The 21,515-nt window shown below is 36.3% G+C and overlaps 1 protein-coding gene across 3 annotated transcripts in view; it reads right to left on the bottom strand.

Annotated features, from left to right (window-relative positions):
* RAB6A (RAB6A, member RAS oncogene family) overlaps nucleotides 1–21,515 on the bottom strand; it is a 67,411-nt gene that overhangs the window by 9,926 nt on the left and 35,970 nt on the right. For 2 of the 3 annotated variants that reach the window (XM_033862305.2, XM_073808503.1), the window contains 4 exons: nucleotides 18,231–18,284; nucleotides 16,731–16,836; nucleotides 14,632–14,743; nucleotides 9,541–9,634 (listed from right to left, as the gene is read on the bottom strand). In XM_033862305.2, coding sequence (XP_033718196.1) covers nucleotides 9,541–9,634; nucleotides 14,632–14,743; nucleotides 16,731–16,836; nucleotides 18,231–18,284 — 366 coding nt within the window. Of the gene's footprint in view, nucleotides 1–9,540; nucleotides 9,635–14,631; nucleotides 14,744–16,558; nucleotides 16,665–16,730; nucleotides 16,837–18,230; nucleotides 18,285–21,515 lie in introns of all 3 variants that reach the window. The other variant, XM_033862304.2, reaches the window with a different exon arrangement.

Genomic DNA, 21,515 nt, shown 5'->3' with positions numbered 1-21,515 from the left:
ATTTCTCCATGCAATTCTCTATTGAAATGTAATGAAAACATTCCATTTTTAAAACAAATTGTGACGAGCGATGAAAAGTGGATACTGTACAATAATGTGGAAGGGAAGAGATCGTGGGGCAAGTGAAATAAACCACCACCAACCACACCAAAGGCTGGTCTTCATCCAAAGAAGGTGACGTTGTGTACATGGTGGGATTGGGGGTCCTCTATTATGAGCTCCTTCTGGAAAACCAAACGATTAATTCCAACGAGTACTGCTCCCAATTAGACCAACTGAAAGCAGCACTCGACGAAAAGTGTCCAGAATTAGTCAACAGAAAATGCACAATCTTCCATCAGGATAATGCAAGACCACATGTTTCTTTAATGACCAGGCAAAAACTCTTACAGCTTGGCTGGGAAGTTCTGATTCATCTGCCGTATTTACCAGACATTGCACCTTCAGATTTCCATTTATTTTGGTCTTTCCAAAATTCTCTTAATGGAAAAAAAATCCTTGGAAGACTGTAAAAGGCACCGGGAACAGTTCTTTGCTCAAAAAGATAAAAAGTTTTAGGAAAACAGAATTATGAAGTTGCCTGAAAAATGGCAGAAGGTAGTGGAACAAAACGGTGAATACTTTGTTCAATAAAGTTCTTGGTGAAAATGAAAAATGTCTTTTATTTTTATTTAACAACCAAAGGCACTTTTGGCCAACCCAATAAAAGAATCAATTTCACTAACTTATACTATACTTAGGACATCCCAAAATGGGCCAAAAAATGCTTTACAAAAGCCAAGTTCTATCCTTACATAAATATATGTAAGACAGGAAGGAAAAAACTCTAGGGGTTTAAGTTGTTTTAAATAATTATTAAAGGAAAACCCATATTTTAAATGCCAATGATATGCTAAAAGAGGCTTCTGCTATATTAGAAATGACAGAGGACTAACTATGGGGCCAGTACATTTGGTAATGTTTTTTTTAAAATCCTCTCACTTGGATTAACTGAATATCCACTTCCTATAGGCATTCTGGGGCATCCTTCTCAGGATGCTTACCAGAATATTTTCTTTTCCTGGAAAAATGGTATCAATTCCACTCTAACCTCCAGGTGTATGGTATTTTACTTGTAATTTCTAAGGAGAAATAGGCATATTTAAGTTGCAGTGACAGCTACAGGAATTAGCTCTGGGGATGATGACAAGCTGAATATTGGCTCTCCATAGAAACTTTCAAGTTGAATATTTTGGGCTATGATTTTAGGTATTTAATTTAAAGGGGTAAAATGAAGATTTCAAAGTAAAATCATTGTTGCTACCAGTTCTTACCTTTATTATAAGATTAACTAAGTACTTTATAAGCAAGAGGATATTCCATTCTTCAAAGAGTAAGCTAAGTTAATCAGTTCCATCAACATACAGAAAATTTTCCATTATGAAAGTTGTCTTTGTACTGTAAGGGCAGGGAGTGTTTTATACACCACAATTCTCATATGATGAGTGCTCAGTATTTGTTAACTTTGATTTTTTGCTAGATCTCTATTTTAATTTTGGTAGCCTAGCATTTCTTAAATGAAAGATTATTTTATTACTGTTTTTTTCTCTTTTTTTTGCAATCAGCTCTTAATGGATCTTTTTGCCTTCCACCCTTACCCTTTTACAGCCTATTTTTCACAGAGCAGCCAGTGATTTCTTTTAAATCCTAAATCAGAACATGTCAAATCTCTGATTAAAACCTTCCAACAGCTTCCTATCTTACTCAGAATAAAAGCCTAGAGCCTAAATCCTTGCTACAGCCTACATGGACTTAGACCTCTGTCCCCTAGAACTATCCCTCTGTAAGCTTATTTCCTAACACTTGCCCCCCTCCCTCACTCCACTCTAACTGAACCAGCCTTACTATTCCTTAAACATGCCAAGTACCTTTGAACTTGTTGTTGCACTTGATGCTTGGAATGTTCTTCCCTGGATATATAAACAACTTACTTCCTCAATTCCTTTAGATCTCTGTTCAAATATCACCTTATCAGACAGTCTTTTCCTGATTACCTTTTACAAAACATCAATATCTTAACCCTTTCACCAGTACTCTTTATCTCCCTGACCTTACTTTTACTTTTCTCCACAGCACTTATAACCTCATGAAGTATTATATTTTCATTTATGGCCTAACTTTCCATACTAGAATGTAAACTTCATAATGGTATGGACTTAGGATATTTTGCTCACCATTGTATATCCACTGCCTATAACGTAACAGAACTAGGCATGTAGGAGGTGATCAACAAATATCTGATGAGTGAATTGACTTAATAAGAGCATGGTCAGGGACTTCCCTGGTGGTCCAGTGGGAAAGAATCTGTCTTACAATGCAAAGGAAGTGGGCTCGATCCCAGGTCAGGAAACTAAGATCCCATACACCGCGGGGCAACTAAAGCCTCCGTGCCACAAATACTGAGCACACGTGCCTCAACCAGAGCCTGCGTGCCTTAAACTACAGAGCCCACACACCCTGGAGCCTGCGTGCCACAACTAAAAAGAGAAAATCCGCATGCCACAACTAGACAGAAGCCTGCGCGCCACAACAAAAGATCCTGCATGCCTCAACGAAGATCCCGCATGCTGCAACTAAGACCCGATGCAGCCAAAAATAATAAATAAATAATCTTTAAAAAATAAAATAAAAAAAGAGCGTGGTCAATATAATAATTTCTCATTCAACCAGTTCATGTTCACCATGTATGTGGCTTCCTGACATTTAGTGATATTAAAGTCCTACTGTGTTAGGGATATAAAGCACAAAAGGATAAATTAGGGGTATAGATAAACATTACATATTGTATGTAAACTGCCTGGTAGGAAGACAACAAAGAAATGTCTTAAAGTTAATATTTATGACATAATATTTATACAATGCATAGTAGGTCATTTGTATTATGTATTAATTTCTCTTCTTCCTTGGAGTATCATCTTATCTATACAAATCAAATATACACCTCAAGGGTTTAGCTCTTTTGTTGTAGCTTTTTTTAAAAATAAATAATCTTTATTATTATTATTTTTAAATATTTATTTGGTTGCATGGGCTCTTAGTAGTGGCAGGCAGGCTCCTTAGTTGTGGCTGGTCAGCTCCTTATTTGTGGCTTGCAGGCTCCTTATTTGTGGCATGCAAGCTCCTTATAGTTGAGGCATGTGAACTCTTAGTTGTGGCACACATGTGGGATCTAGTTCCCTGACCAGGGATCGAACCCAGGCCTCCTGCACTGGGAGCAGGGAGTCTTATCCACTGCGCCACCAGGGAAGTCCCTTTTGTGGCATTTTTAAACAAAGCCTTCCTTGATCATCCTAATTGTATATGATCTTATTCATTTCTGCAACAAATATACCTCCTTGTGCCAGCATTCATTTTACATCTCAATAATTACTGTGGATCTTACTATCTTGTAGCATTTGCTATGCATTTATCATGTACTATCTACCTTTCACTGCATAATTTTCATGAGAATGTAATTCTTCTCTTCAACTATAAGTTTTTTTGAAGTCAAGAACCATATTTTACATAACTTTATGCTCTCCAAAGAACCTACAGTGGTCTTACATATTGTAGGCACTTGATACGGGTGGAATAAGGTATGTGATAAAGTATAAGATTAAGACCTGCTATGAGCCAAGAACTGTGGTTGACATGGGATTCAGTGGTGTAGGAAAGACACCATCCCTACCAATGCTTAAAATAAATATGTTTTCTCAGCAGGTATAAAATAATTTTCATTCACGCGCGTGCACATACACACACGACTCCACTGTGAATGGTACACAAGTTTTCACTGACTTGTTAGTGCTGATGCCCATCAGCTACCATTAATTTCTCACAAAGTCCTCCCTTCTCTTTCAAACGAATCTTTTTCTTCTGATAAGCACGGATGATTTTAGAAGTTAAAGATCAAGGAGCATTTCAGTTCCTATTCCATTTTCCAGTACTGTAACATTAGAGAATATAATAAGGGTGACACCCACACACTAAATACTTCATTAGAAGAATGTACTAATTCTCAGATGAAAAATGAGTTGGAGCCTTAAATAATCACCTTATCATTACCATTTCCTTCAGCAATTTAAACACCAGACAACTTTCATAAAGAAAGCAATATTATTGCTTTTTTAAAAACAAATTTAGAGAAATAAAGGGTAAATTTTTCTTAGGCTGTCTTTTAATGAAATATTGAAAGGATAAAAATCATTATTTAAATATCCTATATACTACAAGTGATCATGTTAGATTATTATTATATATTCTAGTTCTAACCCTGATAGCTTTTATTTAAAAACTACAAAATATTCTTTAAGACAGAAACAAGATTTTAGGGTTAAATGCTTAAAGCAGACTAAAGGGCAAAAGGTTTTAATCAAAGAACATCTTTAAATAATAAGAAAAAGTAGCCATATTGGGTAGGAATAAATTTGTTTTATTTTAAGCCAAAGTTCTCAGGCATTAAGGTCCAATTACTTGAACCACGGTTAGACATTAAATGATGCATTAGTGAAATCTCTCCTAGAATTGTTTAAAAAGGAAAAAGAGCAATAGAGAAAGCCCATTTTAAGCTTTTATTATATATATTATAATCTAGTACATGAGGGAGTGGGGAGGAGGAATCCAATTAGCAGAAAATTAAAAAGACATCTCTGTACATGTAAAGTACAGCTAGATGGTACCTTCAGTACTGATATACATGTCTTATATACAGAAAGACTTCTGTGTACCTCTTGGTGAACAGCATGATTTTGTCAAATAAAATAAGTACAATGCACAATCATCAAAAGTAACTGCATTTTGCAGACACATGGCTGAACAAACATACACAATGCTTACTTAACAGCTCGTAAGACTGTGACTCTCAATGTTTTCCAAGAGTGTGACTGGACTGTAAATTTTACCTGGTAAATTTTTGAATACTAGCACCATTTCTGAATTATGACTGACCTACAACAAAAACTCAAAAGGGGGCTTCCCTGGTGGCACAGTGGTTAAGAGTCCGCCTGCCGATGCAGGGGACACGGGTTCATGCCCCGGTCCGGGAAGATCCCACATGCTGCGGAGCGGCTGGGCCCCGTGAGCCATGGCCGCTGAGCCTGCGCGTCTGGAGCTTGTGCTCCGCAACGGGAGAGGCCACAACAGTGAGAGGCCCGCGTACCGCAAAAAAAAAAAAAAAAAAAAACCTCAAAAGGAATTTGAGATTATTTCTTCATAATCACTTCTGTTGATATGTGTTACTCACTGACCAAATAATTTAATTCAAAAACCTACTTACATTAACCTTAGATAAGCAATAACATACAGAATTCAGGAATTCTGTATGGAATTGTGGAACAAACTGGTCTTCTATATTAAATAAAACTAAGTATGTACATGCTAAATAGTCTCAGTTATTTCATTTATCAGATATTTTAATTTTTACCCCATAATTTCAATACAGACTCCAGTGTTGGTAACAGCAGAGTAGCGTATACAGGACTAACACTCTTGCAGATAGCATTTACTAACTGTGGACAACAACTATTTGAAGGCTCTCAAGAGCAACAAAAAGCAGGTACAAACTAGGAGGAATTCACACTAGAAGGGACCCCACACTCACTAGGTGAGGGTCACCTTTATACAGGTTTTCCCAAGAGCCAATCCTAGTTTGAACAATATGGGGTGGTTAGAACTCAAGCAGAAAACTAGAGTTTTACAGGTTTGAGGTGTCAACTGACTACCAGAGTGGCTGTATTAAGGAAGAAAATAACAAAAAGGAGGGAGCCAAGAGTAGGAGCCCTAATATCTACACATAAAATTCCTGCAAATCTTCAGTTGCCTCTTTAATGGTACATATGTAGGAGAGATTCCAAGGAGCCCATCTGAAAGCAACAGCTAGAAGGCTGAAAGAAATGAGCAGAGATTTCAGCTACTGCCTGCTCCAGGTATACAGTTTAGAGTTTCAATCCCACCAAGATAGAAAAGCTTGATAAACATCTCAGGCTTTCTATAGATCCACGCAAACAATGCGTAACTTCAAGACTCCACAAGTCCATGGTGATCAGCCAGCAATATAACAACCTGCCATAATACAACCCCAGAATTTAGCAGAGAAAAATAACAGAAACCAGAGTCTCTACGCATACACAATGCCAACCATACAACCAAGAATTACTAGATACACATAAAAAACCAAACCAAACCAAAACAAAAACCGCAGAAAAATCTAACCTAGAGGCAAGAGAAAAAGTAAATAGCCAATAGAAATACACTCTGAATTGACCCAGATGTTGGAATTAGCAGACAAGAATTTCAAAGCAATTACTGTGAATATGTTCAAGAACTCGAAGGTAACAATGACCATAATGATTGAACAGATGGGGAATTCCGACAGAGAAATGGAAGTTTTAAGAAATAAATGAAAAAAATCTAGGACTGAATTACAATATCTGCAATAATAAATTTACTGGATGGACTTAACAGTTTAAATATGGCAGAAAAAGGATCAGTGAACTTGAAGACACATCAATAATAATTCCTAATCTGAAAAAAAAAAAGAGAGGGAAAAAGTATCAAAAACAATGAGCAAAAGCCTCAGTGACCAGGGGGCATGGGTAATATCAAACCATCTAACAGATGTGCCACTGGTATTCCAGAAGAGAAAAGAAGAAAATGAGGCAGAAAAAATACTTTAAAACAACACATTAGGGCTTCCCTGGTGGCGTAGTGGTTGGGAGTCCGCCTGCCGATGCAGGGGACACGGGTTTGTGCCCCGGTCCGGGAAGATCCCACATTCCCTGGAGCGGCTGGGCCCGTGAGCCATGGCCGCTGAGCCTGCGCGTCCAGAGCCTGTGCTCCGCAGTGGGAGAGGCCACAGCAGTGAGAGGCCCGCGTACCACACACAACAACAACAACAACAACAAAACACATTACAGGGACTTCCCTGGTGGCGCAGTAGTTAAGAATCTGCCTGTCAATGCAGGGGACAGGGGTTTGAGCCCTGGTCCAGGAAGATCGCACATGCCGCAGAGCAACTAAGCCTGTGCGCCACAACTACTGAGCTTGCGCTTTAGAGCCCGCGACCCACAACTACTGAGCCTGCATGCCACAGCTACTGAAGCCTGTGAGCCTAAAGCCTGTGCTCTGCAACAAGAGAAGCCACCGTGATAAGACGTCCGCGCACCACAACGAAGAGTAGCCCCCGCCTGCCACAACTAGAGAAAGCCCATGTGCAACGAAGACCCAACACAGCCAAAAATAAATAAATAAATAAATAAATAAATTTATTTAAAAAACACACAAAAAACCACAACACATTACAAACAGAGAATGATATAAATTAGAGTTCCCTTCTCATTAAAATCAATGGAATCCAGAAGACAATCGAAAGGCGTCTTTAAAGTACTGGAAGAAAAAAATCTGTCAACCCCAAATTCAAAAACTAGCAAAACGTTCTTCAAAATTATTCTTCAAATGGCCTTTTGGAGTATGTGAAAGCAGAGAGAATTTATCACCAGGTTACCCCTATAAGAAACAGTAAAGAAAGTTATTTTGGCTAAAGAAAAATACCAGGTGAAACTCAGATCTATAATTAGGAATGAAGAGCACTGGAAATGATAAATATATGGATAAAGAGAAAAGATTATCTTTTTTCTTCTCTTAATTACTGTTTAAAGGAAAAATTAAAATGTTTATTATGGAGGTTTGTAATACATGTAAATATAAAATGTGACAATAACACGAAGGACAGTGTGCATTATTTCACATGAAATGGTATAATATTAACTCTAGTTTAACCCCTAAGCATCCACTAAAAAGGTTATGAAAAAATTTAGCTAAAGATCAAAAGAGGAATTAAAACACAATATAAAAATATCTGATTAAGACAAAAATGAAAGAGGGACAAGCAGAAAACAAAGAACAAATGGTAGACATAAGTCCTAATACATTAAATCTAAATAAACCAAACACTCCAATTAAAAGGCAGAGACTTTCAGACTGGAGGAAAAAAAAGGAAGTTCCAACCATGTGCCATCTACAAGAGACCCACTTTACAAAGAAAAAGATATACCATATGAACAATAAGCAATTAGAGAGCTGGTGTGGCCATATTAAGATCAGATAAAGAAAAGGAATATTATTAGAGATAAAGAGCAGTATTTTTTAACATTAAAAAAGTCAACACATTAGGAGGACAGTTAACAATGCTAACATGTATGCACCCAAAGACAGAACTTCAAAACACATGAAGTAAAAGTTGACAGAACTAGGGAATTCCCTGGTGTCCAGTGGTTAGGATTCCGTGCTCTCACTGCCAAGGGCCTGGGTTCAATCCCTAGTCCAGGAACTAAAATCCCACATGGCGAAGGAAAAAAAGAAGAAAGCTGACTGAACTATATACAAAACACATGATACAAATATTGTTGTTGTGGATTTTAATACCCCCTTCTCAGTAACTAATTGAACTACCCTCCAAAATTACTAAGGCTATCTAAGACTTGAACAAGGCTATCAACTGTGTTATCTAAGATTTGACCTCATTTATATTATTTATAGAACGCTGTATCTGACAACTGCAGAAAGACATTCTTTTCCAGCGCACATGGAACATTCATCAAGACAGGCCACATGTTAGGCCATAAAACAAGTCTCAATAAATTACAAATGACTGAAATGTTACAGAGTATATTCTCTGATCACAACAGAATTAAATTAGAAGCCATAACAATGAACAGTATACTAGGAGGAGGGAATTAGTGACAATTCAGTATTACTTACATATGTTTCAAGGCAAAGAGAGATGGGACGACCAAAAATGAAAACAATATAGAGAATTTTTCATAAAGCTCTACTTATTCAGTTTCAAGGATTTTACTTTACCCCTCTACTGGTAATGTAGAATTAAAAAAATAATTTATTGGGAGGTAAATCCTATAAATCTGGGACCACTACTCTATATGACACGTAGCCCTGAAGAATTAAGCAGGCAAATTTTTGGTTACCCCATCTTTTAGAAAACAGTTTGACAATGTGAGATCTCCCCATATTTTCCTATCCCCAAAACACTCCTGTTATAAACTCTGTTAAAACACCAGCAGTTTATTAAGGACAAAGTAACGAGAATGTATTTTTACAACAACAAGCAAAATACCGTGCCTGAAAGCAAATACCTGCTTTACCATAATCTTACTATCGAACACTAAAATAAGGAAAATTTACCTTGAAACAATGCAGTTGGGATGTAGTGAGTGTATGGTGAGTTTACAACCTAGCAATCATCTTACAATCATAATCTTATAATCAAAATGAAATACGTGTCCTATGAACAATCTGAAAAGTTTGGCAAGCCTTTTCTCTTTTTCCAAAACTATGCCACATTTAGATTTTTCACTGTTCATTGTGATATGTCGCTAATTCATGAGGCCTGCTATTGCCAAGTGGAAGAAAATCTTACACTAGAGAACAGAAAACTCACACAATTATTTTATAATATGTTTTTTCAATTTGATAACCTCAACTCACACATACTGAAAAGACACTTACCTGCTTTACATTATATCCTGCTTTTGCACTAGTTTCAATAAACATAACATTCAGCTCTTTGGCTTTCCTCTCTCCTTCCTCAATTGACACTTGCCTGTAGAAAATAAAAAAGATAAACTCATCTTTTTGAAAGATAATGATATAAAGATTATAAACAAGGTTCTGAAAAAAACTTTTCTTGATATGGTGCTGGTTATACAGGCAAGACTAGTTTGAAAATTTATCAAGCTGCAATACACTTGAAATTTGTGCACTTAGGTCAGAAAGAAAAAGACAAACACCATACAGCATCACTTATATGTGGAATTAAAATATGACACAAATGAACTTTTATGAAACAGAAACAGACTCACAGACATAGAGAACAAACCTGTGGTTGCTGGGGGGAGGGAGGGATGAAGTGGGAGTTTGTTAGCAGATGCAAACTAGTATATAGAAAATGGATTAAACAACAAGGTCCTACTGTACGGCATAGGAAACTATATTTAATATTCTGTGATAGACCATAATGGAAAAGAATATATAAGAGTATATATATAACTGAATCACTTTGCTGTACAGCAGAAATTAACACATTGTAAATTAACTATACTTCAAAAAAAAAAATCTGTGCACTTCTGTGTGTATATCTAACCAAATGTTTTTATAAAGGCATTTTTTAATGATTTACTTTTACCTGCTGAGCTCATCCTGTATTTTTTTAACTTTAAAAATCTTAATAGTATGCTATTTTCTCTTAGCTTTAAGCTTTGCGATTAAAAACTTTTATGTAAAATAACTTTTTATGGCTAGACAATTTGTCAATTTACTACCATAATTTATGTAACCAGTCTCAAACTGTTAGAAATGTATGTTGTTTTCAAATTTTATTGGGTTGGCCAAAAAGTTCATGTGGGTTTTCCATAAGATGTTATGGAAAAACCCGAATGAACTTTTTGGCCAACCCAATACACCACTGTGAAAAATGTTGCTATGAACATCTTTGTGCTTTGTGACTTTGGATCATTTCTTTAGGTTGGATTTTGTGGATTTCTACAAGTGGAACAAGTGAGTCAAATTAGTACTTCTTTTACAGGGAATTTTGTAGTACATCATAATTAGCGGTGTCTCTCAAGCTGTGAGCTCTTCAGGTGCAGGACTATCCTGTTTATCTTGGTATTCCTAGTGCCTAGCAATCACATAGGTGTTTAATAAATATGCAACTATTCTAATTAAATGGATCTAAACCATCAGCTGATAAATCCTGCTTCCTACAACACAGAACACCAAAGCAATGAAAGAGAATTTCTACAAGCTCCCACCATATCTATCCTCCAATCTACCTATGTGTGTGCCTTTTATATTCTATGTCTAATCCTACTATGGAGGAACTGTCCTTATTCCCCAAACTTATACCTATGTACTAGATTCCACTGTCTTCTTCTTTACAAGAAGATGTTATTCTTGAATTTCTCCACTCTCTAAAAACAAAATTACTCTTTTCTAAAAAAGTAATTAATTTATTTATTTTTGGCTGTGTTGGGTCTTCGTTGCTGTGCACGGGCTTCCTCTAGTTGCGGTGAGCAGGGGCTACTATTTGTTGCGGTGCGCGGGTTTCTAATTGTCGTGGCTTCTCTTGTTGCGGAGCACGGGCTCTAGGCGTGCAGGTTTCAGTAGTTGTAGCACGTGGGCTCAGTAGTTGTGGCTTGTGGGCTCTAGAGCTCAGGCTCAGTAGTTGTGGCGCACAGGCTTAGTTGCTCCACGGCACGTGGGATCTTCCCGGGCCAGGGCTGGAACCCATGTCCCTTGCATTGGCAGGCAGATTCTTAACCACTGTGCCACCAGGAAAGCCCCAAAATTATTCTTATATGTAACAATGCAACTATTAATGCTTTACTACATCTGTTTGTTTTAGCCACTCGTTCTCTATGTATTTATGTGTGTATAAATTTTTTAAAAAACACATTTTTTTCTTAATTTGACAGTAAGTTGACAATCAGCAGCAGACCTTTAGGCCCAAACACAAACACTTCAGAGTGTGAATTTCCTAAAAACAATTATTTCAGATGCCCTAAAACTTACTCCTTGGACCTCTTCTCTATCTACAATTACTCTCTTGGCAATCCCATGCAGTCTCATGGTTTTAAATACCACCTATATGCTGATGCCTCTCAAACTTATATATCTAGCCTGGACTGCTGCTCTGAACTCCAGACTCATATATCCAACTGCCTACCTGACATCTAATTATTAGGATATCTAATAGCCATCCTATACTTAAAATCACCAAAAGCTCAAGTCATGATATTCCCTCCCAAACTGTCTCTTTATGCAGTCTCTCCTATCTCAGTTAATGACAGTTACTCAGGCCAAAAATCTAGGTGTCATCCTTGACTCCTCCTTCCCCCACATCCCATATTCTATCCATCTGTATGCATGCCATCAATTGCATCAGTATATCCTGACAGTTCTATCTTCAAAATAATATCTGAATTTGACTACTGGTCACCACAAAAGCTACCACTATGTTGGTCCAAGTCATCATTTCTTGCTTGGAATAAAGTCTAGATTAGCCTCCTCTCTGCTACCCTTATGTATTTTCAACAGAGCAAACAGTGACTTATGAAAAGCTACTTCTCTGCTCAAACCCTCCAATCTCATTTGGAAAGTCTTTACTTTTGCCCTACATGACCTGGCCTTCATTATCTTTTCTTGTTTTGTTTTTTTTTTTTTTGCGGTGCGCGGGCCTCTCACTGTTGTGGCCTCTCCCGTTGTGGAGCACAGGCTCCGGATGCGCAGGCTCAGCGGCCATGGCTCACGGGCCCAGCTGCTCCGCAGCATGTGGGATCTTCCTGGACTGGGGCACGAACCCACGTCCCCTGCATCGGCAGGCGGACTCTCAACCACTGCGCCACCAGGGAAGCCCCCGAAAGATTTTAAAAAAATTTAAAACTTTTACTCATTTAAAAATTATTTTATTGGGAATTCGGGATTAATAGATACACACTGCTGTGTGTAAAACAGAAAAACACCAAGGACCTACTGTGTAGCACAGGGAACTATATTCAGTATCTTGTGATAGCCTATAATGGAAAAGAATCTGAAAAAGGATAAATACATATATATATGTATAACTGAATCACTTTGCTATACACCTGAAACACTGCAAATCAACTACACTTCAATTAAAAAAAAAATTCCTGCAACTATTACATTAAAATTTAAATAATAAAAATAGATGAACCCCCCCTAATTATTTTAGTGGAACGAACAAAACTCTAATTTTTATTTTTTAAAATTAAAAAAACCTTTCTTTTAAAGACTCTTAATTCTTTTAAATGTGAATAAGTGAAGGGTGATAGTCTGGCAAAAATTACTGAGAAATATGTTAATTCTAAAGCAATGGACAAATATTACCTTAAAGAAAAATTATTGTAAACATATTGTAAACATAATTTAGATGTTTCTAGCATTTGTATACTCAAATATTATGCAATAAAAGAACAGATGCTTGTAAGCGTCCTTTTAGATAACTCTGGCTATAAAGGGAAACAATTCAGATATACAATTTTTCTATTTAACAGTGAAGATATCTAGCGACTCTCCACTAGAATATATAGAAGAATATATACCTATATGATCTTCAAATTCTCATACTGAAGATAAATAAAATAGTGAAAATTTATGATGGCAATTCATGTCCAAAAAATGATTTTCATAAAGAAAAGTTGAAATCATACGCTGAATTTACTTTTAAATTAGCAAAGACTTTCTTGACAATTCCAAATGAGGTACCATGACAGAAATGGGCTTAATATTTCATAAGTCTTTGAACATATTGGGTTTCTTTGTAACATTTTAATTAATAGCAAAAGTTCATTACTGGAATTTCAGTATCCAACTAATGAATAAACAAATAATAAATAGTAAAAGCTTCGAATATTAAATAAATGGTCAAGACTATTTAAAGCAGAAAGAATATCCAGTAGATCACTTAGGAATGCTAAAGGCAGATATTCAAGCCACAGATTCTACAGTGAATGTTAATACATTTTGCATCCTGTGACTTGAATATGTCTTTGCTCATTTGACTAAGGTATCACAATCAAGCTATTCAGTTCAACCTCACAGTCTGGCTCAACCATACAATTAAAAAAAGAAAAGAAAAGAAAAAACTACACCACTGAATTATAATGAATATTTATAAGAAGACTACCAAAAGAGTGTGCATTTAATCATTACGAATACTTTTTTAAAGATAGGATTTGTAAAACATTTTGTTCTTTAACAGAACACTGCTCATATTTATGAGCCCTAAAAAATGCAAAATAGTTACCAGCTTCACGTGTAAACAATCTTACACAAGAGTTATTTACACAGGAGCTTACACAAACCCAAAAAATTTAGTTTCCTTTAAGGACTGAGTTTAATGTGTGTTTTCTTTTTTTTTAAATAAATTTACTTATTTTATCTATTTATTTTTGGCTGCGTTGGGTCTTGCTGCACGCAGGCTTTCTCTAGTTGCAGTGAGCGAGGGTTTACTCTTGGTTGTGGTGTGCGGGCTTCTCACTGCGGTGGCCTCTCTTGTTGCGGAGCACGGGCTCTAGGCATGCGGGCTTTAGCAGTTGTGGCACGTGGGGCTCTAGAGTACAGGCTCAGTAGTTGTGGCACATGGGCTTAGTTGCTCCGTGGCATGTGGGATATTCCCAGACCAGGGCTCGAACCTGTGTCCCCTGCATTGGCAGGCAGATTCTTAACCACTGAGCCACCAGGGAAGCCCTAATGTGTGTTTTATTGTGTGTGTGTGGTGTGGGGAGGGTGGGTGGGCCGTGCTGCTCAGCTTGCAGGATCTTAGTTCCCCGACCAGGGATTGAACCTGGGTCCTCGGCAGTGAAAGCACAGAGTCCTAACCACTGGACCGCCAGGGAGTTCCCGGGACTGAGTTTAATGTTTACCTTTCTATTTCAGGTCCCCACACTAAAGAAAAGGGGCAGGGGTATAAAATTAAGGATTAAACATGTCTCCTTTTAAAGCAATTTTTCACTAACAAAAATAACAGGCTGCTTAACAAAGAAACTAAACATTCCATACAAATATGAAATCATTCCATACCTCTTGTCAGCAAGATCTGTTTTATTTCCTACTAGCATGATGATAACATCACTTCCTCTTTCTGTTCTGACATCATCAATCCACTTTGTAGTTTGCTGGAATGAGTTAACATCTGGTATATAGGAGGGTGGATAGAGAGATTAGTGTTATTCCAAGTGCTCCAAGTGAAGGACCAAAGAAAGAAAAAAGAGGAAAAGAAAAAAGTACTGGAAGTTGGAAGGGGGTTGGCACATTAGTACCCACTTTTAATGTGCCTGCAACATAACTCCATTTTATCTGAGTATAAATATCAATGATCTAAACAAATCACAGCAGTAAAGTCCTTAAGGTATCTTTTATAATAGTTTAAAATTTTTGGACATGACCAAGTGAGTATAATGTACTATATATAATTGAAAAAAATTTTTTTTTAATGTAAGGACAGCTATGGCAGATAGTATGGTGTCATGTTGCCACAATGCTTTTTTGATTACTTAAACATACCAAACATGACAAAGAAAGCATCTCCAAAAGTATGTCAGCCAGTAAGTCCCAACACATCCACAAAATTTGTAAAGCCTTTAAATAGCTTTCAACACCACTCTGTTTGCATTGCTTATTCAGTTTGTGATCACTTTAACTTGAAGCTTATTAGTTTAATGTACCAGAATCATTTATAACAAAATCCATCTTTTCTAGCCCTGGATTCTAAGTAGAGTACTTCAATACATCTTACAGCAGCTAAAGAAAACAACTTGCTAATATTTTAATGGCATGTGCACAAATTTCAAAGAAAAATACACCAGGTTTTACTTGATTTGGTTAAAGTAAGCACAAACATTTTAAAGCTGCAAAACTTGTGAATGCACAATAATGAACATACATTTTTAAAACAAGTAGCAACCCAAAGAAAAGCTTCAAGAAAAGAAAGACTGCATTTGGCACCTAACCAAAATAAAAAGTCTCTGAATGCAAACCTCTTATAATTCTGCCATTGCAATTATTGTTAAGTAGATATGATTTCTGGATGAGCAAATATGCAAAAATGTATACTAATAATATTACTAGCTCAAATCGGTAGATTGTTTATGTAAGATGTTTTTAAATAAGTCCAAGATGTGGTACTATCCTGGTCTTCCTATAAATTATGGAGCACTATACGGAATGATGCTTAATATTGCCTAATATATCATAAACTGATTCACAAAGACAATTTTAATCAGATAGCATTTCCCTGTCAGTCACCAATGCTCCATTCAAAATTTGCAGTCACTTAAAAAGCTAAAGGCACTATTAGTCAGTCTTGAAGGAAAAGAAAAAGAAAGACCATTACTTTTTTTAGTCTCCCATTTAAATTTTTTTCTTGGAGAGAAATGAAAGTATAATTCGTTAGCAACCAAGTAAATAAGTCAGAGAATCCAGATTTCATTCAAATGAAAATGATTAATAGAAAACTGCATATTATGTTTTCTCTGCCTTCCTCTATAGAGAGAGGATGGCTGGAAGGGGAAAGCAGAGAAAAGTTGGCTAGCGGAAGCTTTTAACAGTCTCAACAGAAGCCTTGAAGGATCTGGAGAACTTGGCAAGAGACTTAAATGCAGATTATTTTATTTTAGAGATATCTGAGATCAAGTTAAATAAAAAAGGAGACATTCTTCCAACCATAATTATGGTGTAGGGATAATAGGATACTAAGAAAGCCTTGGAGAGGATTCATAATTAGATCTAAAGGAAAAATTACAGGGCAAAAAAACCTGGCACAGTAGAAATAAGGCATATTGGTACAAACACCAAAGCAAATACTCTGACCTAGCTGGCCTGTGATAAGGTTTGCTACGATAAAACTCATTTTTACATGCCAGTATAGAAAACAAGCACAAGACAAGAACATGCATGCAACTAAGCTAAAGGTTGAAAGATTAGAAATGCATAATCCCCCCCCACTCACTTGTGATATCATAAACAACAACTGCCACAGTGGAGTCACGAATGTAGCTAGGAATCAAGCTCCTGAACCGCTCTTGACCTGCTGTGTCCCATAATTGCAATCGTACCTAACAATAAAATCAGTCAAACAAGCAAGAAAAATAAGAAAGGTCAACCCGTTGCAAAATACCTACTTGTGATATCGTAAACTACTACGGCTGCAGCAGAATCACGGATGTAACTGGGAATGAGGCTACGGAAACGTTCCTGACCCGCAGTATCCCATAGCTGCAGCCTGATCTGTGGGATGGGGGAAAAAAAAAAAAAAAAAAAAAACCAAATTCATACTAAAAAGAAATAATGTTTTTAAAGGGAGGAGGGTGGCAAGGAGGTAAAAGGAAACTCATGCAAAAGGTTACAGGGATGTGAGGAATGAAAATAACACAAAACTCCTTTCCTTTTTCAAAAGGGAATAATATTTAAATTTGGCTTGCTCTGAAGGTACATAATGCAAAAAAAATGGCAATATGAAAGATTTCACAGAATCAGAAGTACAGCTTCCTTTTTTTCCCCCTCCCTGTAACCTCTCTTTGAATCCTATATGTTCCGGAGAGCAAAAGTAGACTGCTGATGTTCAAATAGTGAACATAAAAGGGAAAAACAAAGGTAAATGTCAGTGATCATTGTCAACATCCCCTTTTCTGCAAGCCTCTCTGAAACTAAAATAAAATGTCTCTTTTCTCTATTGGATTCAGAACACTTTGAAATTGGATCTCTGATTACTGTGCTTATGCTTCTCCCACACATTTCTTCCTAGAACACTGTATATAATCTAGCAAAAAGGAGAAATATCTTTTTGCAACCCTACGTAAAAATATCCTTACTTTCTTACTTTTTCACATCTACATTCCAGGAAGAAAAGCCTGAAAACAAGCATTAAGTTCTCTTACCATCATAAAGCAGTTTCTGTTTTCAAATTTTAAGAAATAGAATGCTATATGTTAAAACATAAAAGAGAACATACAAAAGAAAAAAACTCACAAACTTATAAGAAATAGCATTAGAGATAACTTTTTTGGGTACAGATCCCAAAATAATGCATTTAAGAGAGTCACTGTTTAGGTGACAGAAATCTCTTCAAGGGATAGCAGGCTAGAATACAGGATTTATATTGCACTTAAAAGGAGTATTCCAAAAGATGGAAGACAAAAATCTAACAAGTAAATGCACATTAATTTTTTCTATTCATAGTCACTTTGGTACATATCATATTCTGACAAATAAAACCTTGAAGTTCACAAACTGTGTGATACTCAAATGAAATCTTTTTGAATGCCTCAAGAGTGGTATTCAAAAGGTCTTTAGCAGCTCTAATTTCTTCTTGAAAATATTCTTATCTCAATGCTATTTGTTATAATTTTCCAAATCAAGACAAAATTTTGTTTAACAAGTCTAGGGCCATCAGAGTTTTACAAATAACAGCTTTCTCTCCCCTTTGGATTCTACTTGGGGATAAAAAACTCAAAGTGCTGAGTACTACTCACTCTATAATAACAGTTTTTCTCAAGGCCTGTAAACTAACTTTGGCAACTTTGCTAAGTACTTCTTATGGTGACAATCATTGATTATAGTTTTGATCATAATTTTCTATCCTAGAGTGTTGCAGAAAATCGCACACTGAAAACATTACTCACTGTTCGATCCTCTAAGTACATTGTTTTTGATAAAAAGTCAATACCAATTGTTGCCTGTAAAACAAAACAAAACAAAACAAAACAAAGAAGTTAAAAATAGTAATAGTTTAATGGCAGTCAGCAGTTTAGGGTTCAAGTGGGAATTATGATTGTAGAAGAAATAATGAATAAACATATGAACATATCATAGTCAAATAAAAATGAACAAAATTTTCAGTGATAATGGCTTCTACCTACTGAGCACTTGCTGTGTATTAGAGATTCTTTTAAGCCCTTTACATGATCATCTCTAATGCTAATACATCTCTACAAGTAGCTAGTAGCATCATTATTTTTCTCATTTTATACATAACAATATTGGGGTTTAGAGAAGTTAAATAACTTGTCTAAAGACACAAAGCTTCTGCTGTGGAGTTGGGAATAAAAGTCCAACTCTGGGCTTCCCTGGTGGCGCAGTGGTTGAGAGTCCGCCTGCTGATGCAGGGGATACGGGTTCGTGCCCCGGTCTGTGAAGATCCCACATGCCGCAGAGTGGCTGGGCCCACGAGCCATGGCCGCTGAGCCTGTGCATCTGGAGCCTGTGCTCCGCAACGAGAGAGGCCACAACAGTGAGAGGCCTGCATTCCGCAAAAAAAAAAAGACCTGGCACAGCCAAATAAATAAATATTAAAAAAAAAAAACTTTCTAAAAAAAAAAATAATAAAGATAGGTTTTATTTTTAAATTGTCATAAAATTTGACATTTTAACTATTTTAGGTGTATAATTTAATGGCATTAATTACATTCACAACTGTACAACTGTCAACACTATTTACAAAACTTTTTCACCTCCCCAAACAGAAACTTTGTACCCATTAAGCAATACCAAATTACAATGTATGGATATATGACAATTTGTTTATCCATTCATCTATTGATGGACACTTTTGGCTACTATGAGTTCCTGTTTTCAATTCTTTTTGGTATATACCTAGGAGTAAAATTGCTGGGCCATATGGTAATTCTACTTAACTTTGTGAGGAAAGTTTCTGCAGCAGCTGTGCTATTTTAAAGTCCCACTAGTGATATATTCCTATTTTCCCTTTTCTATATAAATAGCCATCCTAGTGGGTGTGAAGTGAAATGTTACTGTCGTTTTGATTTGCATTTTTCTAATGACTAATGATGCTAAACATCTTTTCATGCTTTCAGGTGCTTATTGGTCATTTGTATATCCTCTCTGGAGAAATGTCTATTCAGTCTTTTGCCTATCTTTAAATTGAGTTTGTCATTTTGTTATTGATTTGTAGGAGTTCTTTATATATTCTGGATATTAAATCTTTATCAGATATGTAACTTTCAAATATTTCCCCCTATTCTGTAGGTTGGGCCTGGTGCCTCTACTGCAAATCAATTGTCAAGAGATATATATATTTATTTATAGGTTCTCAATCCTATTCCATTGGTCTGTATGTCTACCCTTATGCCATTACCACACTGTTTTAATTACTGTAGCTTTGTAGGAAATTTTGAAATTGGGAAGTGTGAGTCCTCCAACTTTATTTTTCTTTTTCAATAATACCTTGGCTATTAATATCTTGGTGAATTAGGATCAGGTCTTTCATTTCTACAAAAATGGCAGTAGGAATTTTGATACGGATTGCACTGAATTTGTAGATTGCTTTGGGTGGTTGGTACTGACATCTTAACAATGTTAAGTTTTCTGATTTATTTACCTGGGATGTCCCTCCATTTAATTAGGTCTCCTTTATTTTTTTTGAGTAGTTTTGTTGATCTCCTTTTCACATGGACTTGTATTTTAAAACAAACAACAACAACAACAGAAGAAGATGCTTCCTCCTTTATCCCAAACTATGTGACTAATACACAACCTAAGTACTAATTCCACCTTATGACATTCAATCTGAAAATTATATCTGCCATAGGGTGGGACAATGGGCTTATAAACTTGAATTACTTTGCAAGAGCATCTAATTGACAAACCTCAGGAGTGTACAGGAGTGGCATAGCTGCATTTAAGAAATCTCACCAGTAGAACCTCATTTACTCAGACAGTGTGGCAGAGGTAGTTACCTACACAAATATCCATCTACCCTTTCCTCCCTACTAACACAATCAAACATTTACTTAAAACCATACTTTTCCCATGAAAAAATTACATTTTCCAGGCTTCTTTGAACTTTAAATAAATGGGGTTAACTCAGTCGGGAGGTACGTTCTTGGTTTTCCCCCCTTTCCTCCGTCTTTCTTCCTGAACTGTGGCTACCAAGGCTGGAACTCCAGGAACCATTCAGTAACCATGAAGCAAATTTCAATATGGAAGTCATATATTAGATCAGGTTAAAAAGAAAGTTAGAAGGAGTCTTGGTCCTGGATGCCCATGGAGCTGCCACGCAAGTGCTGAAACACACTACCTTTAGACTTCTTTTACATGAAAAAAAATTCTCATGTCACTTATCAATGTTATTTTGTGTTTGTTATAAACAGCCCAAAATAATTTTTAATGGCTATAAATAGAAACAAGCATTTTCAGATCTCACAGTCAAGACATAAATGTTTTTACAATTAGTACAAAGTCAGACTTTATGATAAAATGTACAACAGTCCCCTCCTTGCACTGTACTATCCTAGTTTTGGGGCATCAGTTATACCACTGAACTCATAAAGATCAAGATTAACCTGAAAAACATCCTGTTGTTACTCTTCTTCTTAGTTAATTTTATTCCAAGCTGAGCTACTACAGCATAGAAGTTGATCAGCTGTAAGAATTAAGCCAACAGCAGGAAGAAAAGAAAGGAGATGGCTGGGAAACTAATCGTTATCAGCTTTTCCAGCATCTTGAATGCTACTGATGAGGAACTAATTCAAATATTTGTAAAAGATGGATGAGACATTAGTGCTGCTTCTTGCTCATCTCCTTAAAAAAGTGCAAAAGGCAATAACTGCAGAAGAAACCAAAGAGAAAATTCTCCCATGTATCTTAATTTACAACTTCATATTATCTTAAATGTTAACTAATTCATTGGTTTTGAGGGGGCAGGGGTCTGCTTTGAAAAAAAAACAAATTAAACTGAGTACTTATAAAAGGAGCTCACAATTCAAGATTGAACAATGTTATCCAAATATATTGGAGCCAAGATAACAGTAACTTTTACTTGTTTAGCTATTTTATTTGGATGCTCTCCACTTAGAATGGTGCTTATTTACCCCTACAGCTATTTTATAAAAGATTCAGATGTAAGCTACTATTCTGTCTGACTCCATAAATAGTGGTTTGTCACCTGT

The sequence above is a fragment of the Tursiops truncatus genome, chromosome 8, assembly GCF_011762595.2.
Source record: "Tursiops truncatus isolate mTurTru1 chromosome 8, mTurTru1.mat.Y, whole genome shotgun sequence".
In the NCBI taxonomy this organism is placed as follows: Eukaryota; Metazoa; Chordata; class Mammalia; order Artiodactyla; family Delphinidae; genus Tursiops; species Tursiops truncatus.
The sequence above is the reverse complement of the archived record's forward strand: the minus strand, read 5'-3'. Positions and strand labels throughout refer to the sequence as shown.